Below are 14720 nucleotides of genomic sequence, written 5' to 3'. Positions count from 1 at the left end.
ATAGACATAGTCGGAATATAAGTGATAATATGATTTTGAGGAGTTAGAAGTCGAAGTACACAACAAGATAAAAGGGCATAATTAATTGAATGCTGAGTGTACACGACTTCGAGTATAGAATCCTTAAAGGACAAAGAGTATATAGTTATGAATTGTAAATTTATAGGTACAACGATAAGGTTATAAAATAAGATTGTCGACTTTGGAGATGAACTTGATATGGTTTTGAGTAAGTTAATTAATTATTGATTGGAGTGAGTGGAATGTGGCCTTGGATGAGGATAAAGGACTCAAGTACGGGCATAATGAGATTTTGTACTATATATAGAAAGGTTCTCGCCTCGGATTTTGTTAAAGTTTCGTACGTGGATAATCAAAGTTATAGATTATAAGGAAAAGACATGGATATGGCTACCAAGTGAATTGGAAAAAAAGGATCGGATGAATTTGAGATTGGAAATAGGGAGGAAACGAGAATATATACGGATAATGGTATAAGATATATTTCAAGAGGACCTTAAGGAAATGCAAGTATAAGATGGAACAATTGAAATTGCAATATATTTGATATGGATGCTTAAACTTCAAGTGAGACTACAAGTTTGTAAGATGCGAAAGCCAAACAATAAATGGACGAGGAAGTCGGGATGGTATTTGAGGCAGGTGTTGAGAAATTTTTGTAAAGATCTTGAATAATATGACATTAGAAAGTGGGCTTGTAAAAAAAGAAGAATACGACAAGAGAATGGTGAGTAATTAGAGATATTGTGAAAGATGCTATCGGATTAGCTAAGGTGTTGGCAATAAAGTTGTTCGCTAATGATATCGCGACTTATAAGTAGCAAAGGAGAAGGGATAGAGAATCTCTTATAGTAGGAAGTGAGAAAGTCAAAGGGTGAGTAAAGGAAGAGAAAGGAATATGACAAGATAAGTTACGAGCGAAATTCAGAACGAAGGAGATATAAAAAAAAATATAGAATGAACCAGGAGACGGAAAGACTATGACTAAGATTGGATATACTTTATACAAGTTGTACAAGAATGGTTATGCAACCTACGAATATTTGTATGCTAAGAATGAGACCAAGTGAGTACTTGATGAGAAAAGTAAGGATTTAGTAATAACAATGCAGTTATGACATTTTGGGTACATTAAGGAAGGATGTAAAGATGGTTTAAGCTAAATAACCGAGATAGAATTAATACTAAGGGCAAATAGGACTTGGCCATGGTTGAATCGAAGGTTTATCCCGATACTAATTGTAAGATAAGAGAGGAAGAAGACTAGTGAGATGACGCCAAGGTATTTTTGGGCTAATTTGAGCACCTATGCATATTCTTGTAAAGATTGCAATGGGGGGCATGATAGGAGAACTAAGAGCAAAAATCTGAGTAAAGAGGCAATAGAAGAGTTTGAATTAAAGATAAAGAAATGACACGAGATAACGTGCCTAGAGTGTTACAAGTTGGGTTAAGGGAATTATAAAATGGTTTAAGCAAGACGATCGAGAACTCTCTGGTTACTAGAAGATAGTGAATTTATATATCAAATCAAAAAAATTCTTTCGAGAATTATACCGATTAATGATAGAAGGCACGGAACACTATGTAAAATTATTATATGAGGGAACTCCAGCGCTACTTGATAGCCAACTCTAAGGATTGAGATTAAGAGCTAAGAAGTAGAGTGATAGTTAAAAGTCTTTTAAAGATGTCGAGAAGTAATACATGGGGCTGAAGATTCCAGAATATGGACTTCATTACAGGCTTACCTCGCACTCCACGGAAGTATGACTCTATATGGGTTATTGTGGATAGGCGGACAAAATCAACCCATTTTCTTCCAGTCAGGACTACTTATTCAGCTGAGGACTATGCGAGGTTACATATCAAGGAGATAGTAAGACTTCACGGGGTTCCCACATCTATTATATCGGACAGGGGAGTTCAGTTTACAGTTAACTTCTGGAGATCATTCCAGAAGGGATTGGGGACACAGGTGAGTCTTAGCACAACATTTCACCCTCGGAGGAGCGGACGGACGAAGCGTACTATTCGGACGCTAGAAGATGTGTTGCGAGCCTATGTATTGACTTCATAGATAACTAGGACGACCGTTTGCCACTTATCAAATTTGCCTATAATAATAGCTACCATTCTAGTATCCAGATGGCACCGTATGAAGCCTTATATGGAAGAAGGTGCAGATCACCTATTGGTTGGTTCGGTGTTGGTGAGACTAAATTAATAAGCCCAGATATGATTCAGCAAGTTGTTGATAAGGTGAAGCTTATTCAGGAAGGGTTATTGGCAGCCCAGAGTCGACAGAAGTCATACGCAGATAATCGACGTCGACACTTAGAGTTCCAGATTGGTGATTGGGTATTCCTGAAGGTGTCACCCATGAAGGGTGTAATGAGATTCGACAAGAAAGGGAAGCTTAGCCCGAGGTATATATTAGGCCATCGGATTATTCGTAGGGTAGGCAAGGTTGCTATGAGTTGGACCTACCATCGATTTGGAAGCGATGCATCCGGTCTTTCACGTGTCGATGCTTCGCAAATGTATTGGTGACCCATCTAGAGTATTACCGTGGATGATGTTCGGGTAACGGAGGAGTTGTCTTACGAGGAGAACCTATGTGATGCTTGATCGCCAAGTTAGAAAGTTGCATACTAAAGATGTGGCTCCCGTCAAAGTATTGTGGCGAAATAATTATAGAGGAGAGATGACCTGGGAAGCCGAAGATGAGATGAATAATAAGTATCCTTACTTGTTCCCTATGCCTGCATGTAATTTAAATTCCTCGCTTAACTATATTGATTGGTAGATGAGACTACATGTTATAGCAATAAAAGAGACTCCCCCGAAATTTTTGTAAGACCTTATGGGACTAGTTTAACATTCGAGGACGAATGTTCTAAAGGGGGGAAGGATGTTATATCCCGTATTTTTGTACGATGAATTATTCGTAAGCTAATAATAGACATAAGTCCAAGGACTTTTAATCCCCGATTTTAATTAGTGCACGAATTGCTTATAAATTTCAATTAGTATAGAAATATTAGTGGAGATTCGGGATTAATTAACCATGATTAGATTGTTAATTGGGGATTTGTGATTAATTAAGGACTAATTAGCCTAATTAGATTAGTAAGTGGGCCCCACCAAACATAATTATTAAAAAAAAATCTGATCATGGAAGATATGCTAGTGGGGCACGTGTCCTAAGGGCTAGTTACATATATATTTGAGTTGGTGACTAATCATGCACATTTCATCTTCACCAAAAATAACATTTCATTGAAAGGAAACTCGAGAGCACCGGCCATGGCGGCTCACGGCCAGGCGGGCTTTGAAGAAAAAATTAAATTAAAACTTCCAAAGGTGTTCTAACACTTCAAAAGGCGTGACATTAGGATTCAAATTGAAGAAGATGAAGTGGTGCAAATGGTGCAGTTATTGTAGGATTTGTCCTAATTAAATTTGAGGTAAGATTTCTTCTTTTGTCATGAAATTGGAGTTAATGATGTTGTAATGGAGAGATTAATTTGTATTAAGTGGAATTGGAAATAAGAAAATTGCATGATTAGTGTTGGCGTTGAAATGGACAGAATTGGAGCTGTTTAAATTAGATTGGGTTGATTGTTGTTGTTGTTATTATTGTTATGGATTATGTGTTAAAAGTGAAGGTATTGTATATGTTAATGTTAAGGTTCCGTTGGGCCGTGTTGGGGCTGTTATAATATAAAAATGGTGGATTAATTTCGATTAATGTTGTCGTTATTGTTGTCATTGACTATATGATGAAGTGAAGGGATATGATAGTAAAGGTTATAGTTGTATTGTATTCGAGAAGGATCTAGTTCTGGTTGTGTTGTTGTTCTTATTAAATTGGAGGACTAGGTGTAGTAAGATTATGCATTGTGTTGTTGTAATTGTTGGACTATTATAAGGTCATTTCGATGAAGTGTGTGGCTATAGATTATTAGAAGTAATTTGGATATGTCGTAGTCGTTATGTTGATCATTATCGAATGTTGTAATGTGTGGGCTGTCTCGGGGTATTCTTGAATCTCGTTTTGGCTAGTTAAGATATAGTAACTTGGTCGTGTGGTTGTTGGTGTTAACTTGGGCGTACTTGGTCATTTTATAGTTGGCTTGAATGAAAGGGAAATGAACAATATAGGAGAAATCTTTGCCCAATTTTCTAGAAATAAGCTACTAACGTTGAAATACGTTTTGAACCTTTCTGTAGCTTAACTATGAGTTCTTAACGTCTTAATATAGGTTGAGACACTTCGGGCAGCGTATACGTATTGTATCACGGATAAGCGATAAAGGTATGTAAAGCTATCCTTTCTTTCATTTGGCATGATCTATATGAAATAAACCGATGACGAATGCATAAGCTCCTATTCTTAGAGACACTAGGATGGCTAATGTCCTTGACTTCCACAAGCTATTTCATATTATCTTGATACGTGTCTATGATTCCTGAGGTTCCATTTGATATAATCCATATTGACATTCCAAGGGTACTTGACATGACTGTTGTTGTTGATACTCAAGTGTTAGTTCATTATACTTATTCTATTGAGTCTCAGATGATGATTTAGTTTGCATATGGTTGCTCACTACTCTGCTCGTGCATGCTGTTAATACATCTTTCACCGAGTCCGTAGGGTATGTTTTCGTGCACGGTTTCAACTTTGCATTGTTCACGAGTCCCTCACTAGAGGGCCGGGTACGGTATATATATATATATATATATATATATATATATATATATATGATGATGATGATATGATGATGTGATGATGGCACGGGTCCCGGGGATGGGTCGGGCATGGTATACATGTATACGACTTATTCACGAGTCCATAATGGGCCGGATATGGTATATGATATAGCTATGCATGATTTTATTTCATAAGGCACGGGTACGGTGATTTCTTGATTGTCATACTTGTCTCCTGTAATCTCTATTTCGATTACGATCCTCTTTATTATATTTCATGCTTTATATATCCCGTACTGACCCCCTTTCTTCAGGGGTCTGCGTTTCATGCCCGCAGGTACATATACTCGATTTGGTGATCCTCCAACTTAGGACTTCTACTCAGCTATCTTGGAGAGCTCCATTGTTCCGGAGCCTAGACTATTTTGGTACAGATCTTTTGATGTAGATTTATGTTTATCCAGGGGTACGGCGGGGCCCTGTCCCGTCATATTTCGCTATTGATACTCTTAGAGGTCTGTAGACATATGTGTGGGTTATATATAAGCGTTATTCAGCTGTGTCAATATGATTTGTTTTGGGATGTTCCCGTACGTAGTGGCAGCCTTGTCGGCTTGCGTATTATGCTATGCTTGATTAGCTATGACTCTTCAGGAGACAGGTTATTATGATATATGACGTTCTGAGATAACGTCTTGTTTTTGCAAGCTTCCATATTGTCCTTAGTTTCAGCTTCCATATTGTCCTTAGTTTCAGTTCGACTATATCTAACAGGTACATATACGAGTGTCCAGCTTGGGCACTAGTCATGGCCCATGGGGTTGGGTTGTGACAAAAGTATAGCAATTTAGGGATGGATTAACGACGAAGTTCGTATCTAAGTCCAATTTTTTTTTCTATATAGTGTTTGCAGGGCCGTCTCAACCATAAGACAGTTAAAGTAATGGCTTGGGGCCCTAACTTTTTGGGGGCCCCATTGTGTGTGTGTGCGATGCGTGTATGCGGGCGGGCGGGCGTGCATGAGTGTGTGTGTGTGATTGAGTTCTAATTCCCTGTTTTTGCTATTGTTATTATTAAATATTCTAATTCCGTATTGTTTTAATATGTTTTTTCTTGCTCCAAGGGTCTATAGAAATAACCTCTCTACCTTCCAAGGAAGAGTAAAGTCTGCATACACACTATCCTCTTTAAACCCCTAGAAGAACTAATTAAATCCCAAAAAGGAGCCCTTTATAGCTATATTATCAATTGACAAGGGTTTGTTATAACAAATTGATTATAAAACAGTAGTTAATTACTTCAAATCTAATAAATCTAGACAAGTAGATTTTAAATAAAAATATATATAACAATCTTTCCTTTTTTTTAAAAAGATTAGCGTCTCTCTGTGAAGTTTGGTTTTACGCCCCCATCTTGTTGAGCTGGCCATAAGTGTTTGTTGTTATACACTAATCTAGTAAGATACTCTCTCCATCCCATAATAAGTGTCACCTTAGTAAAAAACACGCAAATCAATAATGAAATGTGAAGTTTATTAAATTACCCTTATATAATAAAATAAATTACTTATTTCTCTTGATTAGAGCATGCACAAATAATAAACCTTTTGATATTGAGAATCCAACAATACGAATTTACTATGTGACTTTTTCAATCATCATTTAGATGTTACTTTAACTTGTCATTTTTTGTCTAAGGGTAGAATTGAAAAAAACTAATTAATTTATATCTTGATTTACTAAAGTAATATTTATTATGAGATAAATATTTTTTAAGTAAAGTGACATTTATTATGAGACTGAGGGAGTAAAACAAAGAGGTAGTGTTCCCTCTCAGTCCTACTATGAGGAATTATTTTTGTTAAGCATAAAAAAGAGTATGAGGAATTGATATATATATATATGCGCAGCATCTTTGTTTCCCGCCCCAAGAACATTTCCCGCTTGGGAGCAAAACCCTAAGGAGCGCAGTTATGGGGACGAAGCACCATTCCTCCGATCCAATCACCGAACCCAAAAAGCGCCGCCGGGTCGGGTTCGCTAAGACTGGTGAGTGGAGTGCTTATAATGGAGTTCATTTCGTCAACGCTTTCTCTCATCATTCACTTTTCTTTCTGCAGATGCTGGAATTGAAGCTAATGACTGCATTACTATTTACATAGGTTTGACTTTTACTACTACTTCTTTCTAACAAACAATACTACTCAATTGTTTGTCTGTGTTTTCAGACTAGTATCGTTTTAGCTTCCTGTAATGTCAAATACACTCACCATTATCCTCAGCTATTTAATAGTGTGATTTTCTTCATTATTTAGTTTATTCCTTTTTTCTTCTTCTTTTTTACTCCCTCTGTCCATTTTTACTTGAGTTTGGAAAACCAAGAGTCTAACTTTACCCTTATTATTAATTATTGAGTTGGAAATTTCAACTTTTAATGTTTGATTGATTTAAACCATTAGATGCCTTAGTAATAATTAGGGGTGATATGGTAAAAGTGTCATTCTATTTTTGGCTCATTAAAGGGTGTGTCAAGTCAGGAGTAATTGTCAAAAGAAAGGTCCTTTAAGAGTCACTATACTAAGGCCTCTATGTAGTGTACGGTAACATTTAGGATAAAATAGGTAGGGGATTTAGAGCCTGTTTGGAAAGTCACCTTGTAACTGCATTTGGGTTTAAATTACAAAGTTTTGGACTCTTTGTTACATGAGGGAAGCAATTACACTCTTCAGTTCTCAATAGGAGGTGTGTAATTACAAGGAGATTTTTCAAATATATTATTCTTTTACACTCTTTCTCCCTCCACTTCAAATATGTTAGGAGCACTTGTTTAAAACACATACTCATGTTCTTCAAATAAACTTTTTTTTTTCCATTCATTAGTATAAATATTTGTTATAGAAAAATACTTTCTCAACTCATCAATCTTCTTTTGTTTATACAAAAAAATAAAATAGATCATGATTTTCATATTATATTCGCATGAATTGGAATATACCGATTACTCTCTATGATGATATCAATTTATAATTATGAAGTATATTTTTAAAAGATATGTATTTTAAATACCTAATAATAAATAATATTTCTTATATACACATATATTTGTCAATAATTGAAGTTTATTTACTTTTTCATCTAAATAGAAGTTAAACCTAACATGATGCTGGGAATTACACTGTAATTACACTATAACAAACAAGTAGGTTTCTGTAATTACTATGTTGTGTAATTAGTTCCTAGCTGTGTAATGACTAGGATATTAATTACACGACCTAGTAAATACACCGTGGTTTCCAAACACGTTCTTTGTGTGTTTTCCCGAAGTCATATCTATGGGTGAGATTATTGCAGTTCAATCTAAATAGAGGTGCTATGCCTGATCTAGATTTTCATTTGCTTAAGCTTTGACTCTGCCTTGCTCCATTGTTAAACATGTGGAAGGAAGAGGGTACTGGTTTTGCAGGCATGGATTTCTACTTGGGACCTAGAGGGTGTTTGCTGTAGAGGGAAAAAGAATTCAATTTTTTTTCTCCAATTTTCCCATGTTTGGTTGGTCAAAATGTATTGGAAAACATTGTCTTTAGGGAAACAAGTTCCTTGAAAATGAGAAAAATGACTTCTACTAATGGAAGTAGGGAAAACAAGTTCCATAAGTGACTTTCAAGCTAAGTTACTCGGACTCTTCACTTTCGGTGCCGCACCCGTGTCGACACGACATGGGTATGGGTGTGGGTGTGGGATCGTACCCGATCGGTCGGTTTTTTGGGTACTTTGACCAAAATCAAAGGAGAAATTAGGACGATCCAATGATTTTTATAATCAAAACAAAAAGTGAGACGGACTTAAAGAAAATGGAATACCTTGTATATTGAAATTTCTATGTCTTTCCTTTTCCTTTTATCTCCTTCGGGATTCCCTCTTGATCAATATTTTCTCCTCATGTTTTCCACATAATATCTCATAATTTAGGTTTTATAGTTCTATTTTTAGATATTTCAATTATTTTTAGCCGAATCCTCGCACCCGTATCCATACCTGGATCTGTATCCCCGAATCTTAGAATTTAGATCATGAAGGATCCGACCTCTAGATCCGCACCCATTTCGGACACCCGCACCCGAGTCCGAGTAACTTAGCTTTCAAGTTCATTGTCTCCTCTCCACCCACCCAACGCCCCCCAACTTGGACCCTTGACCACCCAACCCTGAACCCCCACTTCCCACCCCAAAAACTACTTACATATAAATGCTTTTGGAATAGTGTTTTCTTCGGTTTTCCAAGAAAACATTTTCTAGGAAAGCATTTTCCATGGAAAACATTTTCCTTCTTAACAAACACACCCAAAGTGTCTTCTTCAATTAACTGGATGTCTCTCATTTTTCTTATAGAGGCATGCTAAACAATAAATAATGTACGTCCTAATGCATGGTTTCTCTGTAGCCATCATTAGATTAACTTGGACCTACACATTGTTTTAAGCAATGTTTGACAATATAGTTTCTTTTGGCATGATTTGTCTTTGTTTGCCCTTGGAAACCTGATTCTCTTTATTACTGGTCCCATAACACGTATTTTTTTTTCTTGTTCTTAGTTTCTAGTGAAGAGGATGTGGACTCCCCAAACAGTTTCTGTCTTGAACCAGTTGACTTGAATCACTTTTTTGAAGACGATGGCAGAATTTTTGGGTATCAGGGTCTGAAGGTAGCCCTCTTTCACATAAGTGATATTTGTAGCTGAGTAGTTCAATTGGTTTCATTTATTCTTTAATTTTTCTTTTATATGCACCTAAAAGAAGAACCATCAGAGCAAGAAAATAATGGAGAATATTGTCATGCACAGTGACTTGAGTGTTCTTTTGACATGAGTGTCAAGGTTTTTCAACAAAAAAAGATATGATGTGACTGCATTTGTGTTTATGTCTAAGTAGTGTTGGTATTGGACTTGATAGTAACTAGACACTGCTATCTTTAGTGGCTACTTCTGTGCCACAAACTTCCTGACGTACCCTTCTATATTCTCTCTCTTAAATGCAGTGTTGTCAAAGGTGCGCTTAAAGCGCGCTTAAGCCCTGAAGCGAAGCTCAAAACACGTTGAGCGCTTCGCCTCGCTTTATGTGCGCTTCAGTGTCATCATCAATGCTCCAAGACATACTTTTCCTTGCCAATGAGCCTCTCTTGAAGAGATGACACTAGATAATTGATATTTCACTTTATCGTTATGTTTTTACAATTTGTTTGTCCATATATTTGTTATTCATGCTTATTATTATTAGTCTTGGGCTAAACATATATATATTTTTATTTTTGCACCGTTGCGCCTTTTTTCATTAAAGCCCACGATTTATTTGCGCTTTGCGCTTAAAGCCCCAGCTGACCCACAGAGCTATTTTGATCTTTTCACTTTTGATAACACTGCTTACACGTCTCGTGATGGCTTAGAAATATTGGTCTATGAGGTTAATGGTGAGGTCACACGGTTTAAGGGAGGACTGCAGTCTTTATCTGGAAAAAAAGAAGGGGAGGAATGTAATATTTGTGAGGAGAGAGGAAAGAGTTTTAGGGTGTGGGGTCGAAGGTTTGTGAGATTCTGAGATGGGCTGCAGGGTAGCTAAGTGCGATGGATGGATGATTATTGAATTTCTGCTGAGTCCTTCCAAAGTACATTTCCTATCATCTTGCTACCTCCTACATGTTCTGGAACTCGGAGGAACTCAGGAACTTCCAAGTTCTAGAATGCATTGTCCTCTCTGGTTGGTGCTTATCGAGATACGGGTTTGCGCATCTTGCCAGAATCTTCTGTTCGGTGTCTCTCCACATTTCTAATTCAACAAGGGTACAATTTAGTGGACCAAAATATATATAGTGGATACGCCAGTAGTGATCTCGAATAAATGTCATAAACTTGGAGTCACCCAGCATACGCAGTCAGATAATGCTGCTCCCTGTCCACCTCGATAAGGAAAGATAGGAAAATGAAAGAATGTATCATTGCTACTTAGGTTTGATAATGCTCTTACTTGTATTGACTGTTCTTTTAGTTTATGTCATGTCTTCCATTTTGCAGATCACTATTTGGGTTAGCTTGATATCCTTTCAAGCTTATGCTGATATTTCTTTCGAAAGCTCATCAGATGTAAGTATTCTTTTCTGCTTCTTGTTTTTGCTCCTACCATTCAATTTTCTCAAGTATAAATGAGTGAACTACATTCTAGTGATGCTGAACAAAGCTTTTGCATTTTTGTAATCAAATATCTGTTGTTTCACTCTTCTATTGCTTCTGCTCTTATCGTTCAAACTTACATGATCTTTTAATGGTTGAGTTTCTTTGTGAGTTATTTCAGACTTTCTGAATATATCTCATTACAAGTGGATCTTTGCAGCCTGAAAAGAGCCAAAATTCAATCTCTCCAAAAGTTTTAACTCTCGGGATTTGCTGGACTTGTTTCTTCTAACTTAAATATGAATTTCTTTTTTTGGATTACTAGGGAGGCAGAGGGATCACAAACCTAAAGTCTGCCCTTCAGGTAATGACTATATGGATTTTCTCTTAGGGGCTGTTTGGTTGGAGGGATTAAGTGGGTTATCCTGGTATAAGATTGGTGGATATCTATTTTGTGTTTGGTTGAGGGTATTACCTAAAACCAAGATAAATCTCATACCACAATCATGAGATTATCTATCCTGTTAATCCCAGGATAATTTGCATTTGAACCAAACGACCCGTTAGTGTATGTTTATCAAGATAGATTTTGATTGTGATGTTTCTAGCAGAATATTTTTGCTGAGAGTCTTGTTGATGAAAAAGATGCCTTCCTGCAAACATTTTCAACTGAACGCCATTATGTCCGGTTCGTCCATAACTTTCTTGTACCTATTTTTTCATGTTGATTCTTCTTACCATCCACGAGGAATAATATTTTGTCCTACCAATTTCTAGCATATATTTAGATCATAAGTTGTGCTCGCACACAGGTCTGTTGTCTCAAATGCTGAAGCACTGCGGCACAAAGTTTCAAATGGCTCTAGCCCTGAATCTAATTGTGTTTTGAAATCAGAGCCTTCAGATGTAGAGGTAGGTGCCTTCTCTATCCCTTTTCTTGACATATTAGGATAGGCATGACAACAGTAATATCTTTTTTATTACTGTTGCATTATGCTTTGGTGCATGTTTTGCATTATATCCTGCTTTATTTTTTTTTTTTTTTTTTTTGATATTATTAAGAGCTTGGGATAAACTAGTACTAAAGCAGCTACACTAAGCTGCTAATCCAATGCGTTAGTTTGGAATATGGTGCAAGATATCTTCTATTAGTTTGGAATATGGTCTAATATGGTGCAAGATATCTTCTAGACCTTCATGGAACATTTTTTTTGAAGCATTTATATTAGGGGACTTCTTTCTACTATTTGGATATAAAATGGTATAAGAAGCTACTCCTTCCTGATTGGAAAATCGTAGCATTTCCAAAAGAAGATTTATGCTTTTCTGATGTTTGTGTGCGCGTCTGTCATCTGCTCTCTCAAAACATTTGAATGACCACTTTCTTTTGCATGCGGAATCTGAGTATGTTGTATTGAAATGCATTATGCCTGTGTGTATTTTTTGACAAATAAGCTGAGGATTGATTATCCTTCTCGGAATTGCTCCAGGTATTCCGGATTGTTGGCACGCCTGTAGGACACCTTTATAGCAGATTGGTGCCACTTGTACTACTATTAGTAGATGGTAATTGTTGTATGCTTTTTCTTAGATAATATCTCTGGCTAGCTTCAAAACTTATACTGGTATTTATAACCAGGTAGCAACCCTATTGACATCCTAGATCCTAGATGGGAAATCTATCTTCTAGTCCAGGAAAGGAAAGATGCCCAGGAGGATAGCCTTTCAAGGTTGCTTGGTTTTGCAGCTGTCTATCGTTTCCATCGTTATCCTGAAAGTACACGCTTGCGGCTTGGGCAGGTTAATAATTGACAGCTAGGCATTAGAACACATTTATTTTTTAATATAGCTTTTTCTAACTTGTAACTTATTTGGATTTTGGCAGATACTAGTTATGCCTCCTTACCAACGTAGAGGTTATGGTCATTTTCTTCTTGAGGTGCTGAACAGGGTTGCAATATCTGAAAATGTGTATGACCTGACTATTGAAGAGCCCGAGGATTCTCTTCAACATGTTCGGTCGTGCATTGACGTCGAGTGTTTGCTTGTATTTGACCCAATCCAGCAATCCCTAGAATCAGTTGTGTCGCGTTTAAAGCAGGAAAATCCTTCGAAAAAAAGCTACATGTGCAAGTATGCTCCACCATTGAGGGCTGTTGAAGATGTGAGGAAAACTTTGAAAATCAACAAGAAGCAGTTTGAGCAATGTTGGGAGATTCTTATCTATCTTCGCTTGGACCCAATTAACAAATATATGGAGACATACAGGGCAATTGTTTCGCACCGAGTAAAGGCTGAAGTTTTAGGGAAAGATTCAGAGGGTGACGGGAAGCAGGTGATTGATGTACCAACTGAATATGATCAGCAGATGTCATTTGTGATGTTCAAATCGCAAAATGGTGAATCTAGTAGCATAGAGAAGGCTGATTATCAAAGTAATGTGGAGGAGCAGCTGCAGAAACTGGTGGATGAACGAATGAACCAGATCAAGTTGATTGCAGAGAAGGTTTCTGTTCATCGGCAACGAAGATAAAGACAGCTGGTATTTCACATCCTAACAAATGCATATTCCATAGACGATGATACAGAAGTTTTGGAATTTTAAAGGAGTGGCTGTACATGAAATGAGCTGTACTTGGGTTCAATTAGTTTAGTCTTCAATTATGTTTGAGACTTGTTTGCTTAACCGTGTGAACGATTTGATGTGAGGCAACGTTTCGCATTATCCCTCAATCGCTTTTACTGATTAATTTATCTTGTAGTTTAGAGTACTTAACAGATATGTGCCAAATGAAGCAACTGGAAAGAAATTCGAATTATAGCACCTTCGGCCGAACTACAATTAATTTACCTCAGTATTTACTGGACAAAAAAGAGAAACTGATCAAAAGCTTTTTGACCTCAGTATAATGAGAGTCAATTCTTCTTTGGTCATTATTGTTGAATTCTGAAGTAAAATAAAATTTCCCACAATGCAAGGGTGTGCCTCCAAACTGTTGGTATTAAAACGTCTCTCAGCTTGTGAATGAATTGGAAGGGTCTCCCCTCTATAAATGCAACCGTTCCCCGATTGGCTAAGTTCATATAGTGTTTTATAACTAGTTGGGATGATTTGGGTTGATCTGTGAGGGGTTCGAGTGAGTTTTGGGCAAGAAAATCACAGTTGGACAGTGCAATTTTTTGTTCTTTTCTTTTGGTGCAGCTGCAGTGCTTCACGAATCTCGAAGCACTAGGTCGCGATCGTTAAGGTACTAGGGCATTGCGATCAGGTGGGATGTGGTAGCATCCGTGAAGGAGGATTGCTGGACTGCTCTTCACCATCGCGAGTGTCACTTCGTGGTCGTGAAGAAGGTAACTAGGAGTATGGATTTGACAGATTTTGGGATTTTGAGCTAATTCACCATTGACTAGTGCGATTCAAAAGGGATTTCACCTTCAAATTTTGGGTAAGTGATTTAAATTTGGTTTTAATTAGCACACACTCAATTTTGCCCTCCACATTTTTAATTAACTAGTTACCTTCTTGAATCTCAAATAGATGGTCAAAAATGTTTTCTTAATTATTTTGGGTGCTATTTTGCTATTTCATTTGGCAAAGTATCCTAATATATATTATATCTATTCTACATATAATTTATTTTGCTATTTCATCTGGCAAAGTATCCTAATATATATTATATCTATTCTACATATAATTTTAAGTATTAATTATGTTTACACCCGATAATTTAGAGCACATCTGTGCAAATCATTCAACTGCAAATTCAACTACAAAAATAGAAGAAAGAAGAAATAAATTGTGCTAATTTGTGCTCCGTGATG

At 36.8% G+C, this 14720-nt stretch overlaps 1 protein-coding gene across 1 annotated transcript; it reads left to right on the top strand.

The window, feature by feature from the left end:
- Positions 1-6633: 6633 nt before the first annotated feature.
- On the top strand, positions 6634-13631 carry LOC132045424 (histone acetyltransferase type B catalytic subunit). Its single transcript, XM_059436004.1, has 10 exons — positions 6634-6788; positions 6860-6901; positions 9331-9440; positions 10803-10871; positions 11224-11262; positions 11510-11586; positions 11711-11810; positions 12389-12464; positions 12538-12698; positions 12784-13631. The coding sequence occupies exons 1-10, from the start codon at positions 6713-6715 to the stop codon at positions 13429-13431; spliced, it is 1398 nt and encodes a 465-aa protein (XP_059291987.1). The 5' UTR covers positions 6634-6712; the 3' UTR covers positions 13432-13631.
- The last annotated feature ends 1089 nt before the right edge of the window (positions 13632-14720 follow it).

Source organism: Lycium ferocissimum, unplaced genomic scaffold (genome assembly GCF_029784015.1).
Source record: "Lycium ferocissimum isolate CSIRO_LF1 unplaced genomic scaffold, AGI_CSIRO_Lferr_CH_V1 ctg6629, whole genome shotgun sequence".
NCBI lineage: Eukaryota > Viridiplantae > Streptophyta > Magnoliopsida > Solanales > Solanaceae > Lycium > Lycium ferocissimum.
The sequence above is the reverse complement of the archived record's forward strand: the minus strand, read 5'-3'. Positions and strand labels throughout refer to the sequence as shown.

What these genes read in the sequence shown, in the direction of transcription:
- LOC132045424 (XM_059436004.1), top strand. Translation starts at nt 6,713, where the DNA reads ATGGGGACGAAGCACCATTCCTCCGATCCAATCACCGAACCCAAAAAG. An exon ending in ACTGAACGCCATTATGTCCG is followed by an intron (nt 11,587 to 11,710) that starts GTTCGTCCATAA and finishes GCTCGCACACAG; the next exon opens with GTCTGTTGTCTCAAATGCTG. An exon ending in CACGCTTGCGGCTTGGGCAG is followed by an intron (nt 12,699 to 12,783) that starts GTTAATAATTGA and finishes GGATTTTGGCAG; the next exon opens with ATACTAGTTATGCCTCCTTA.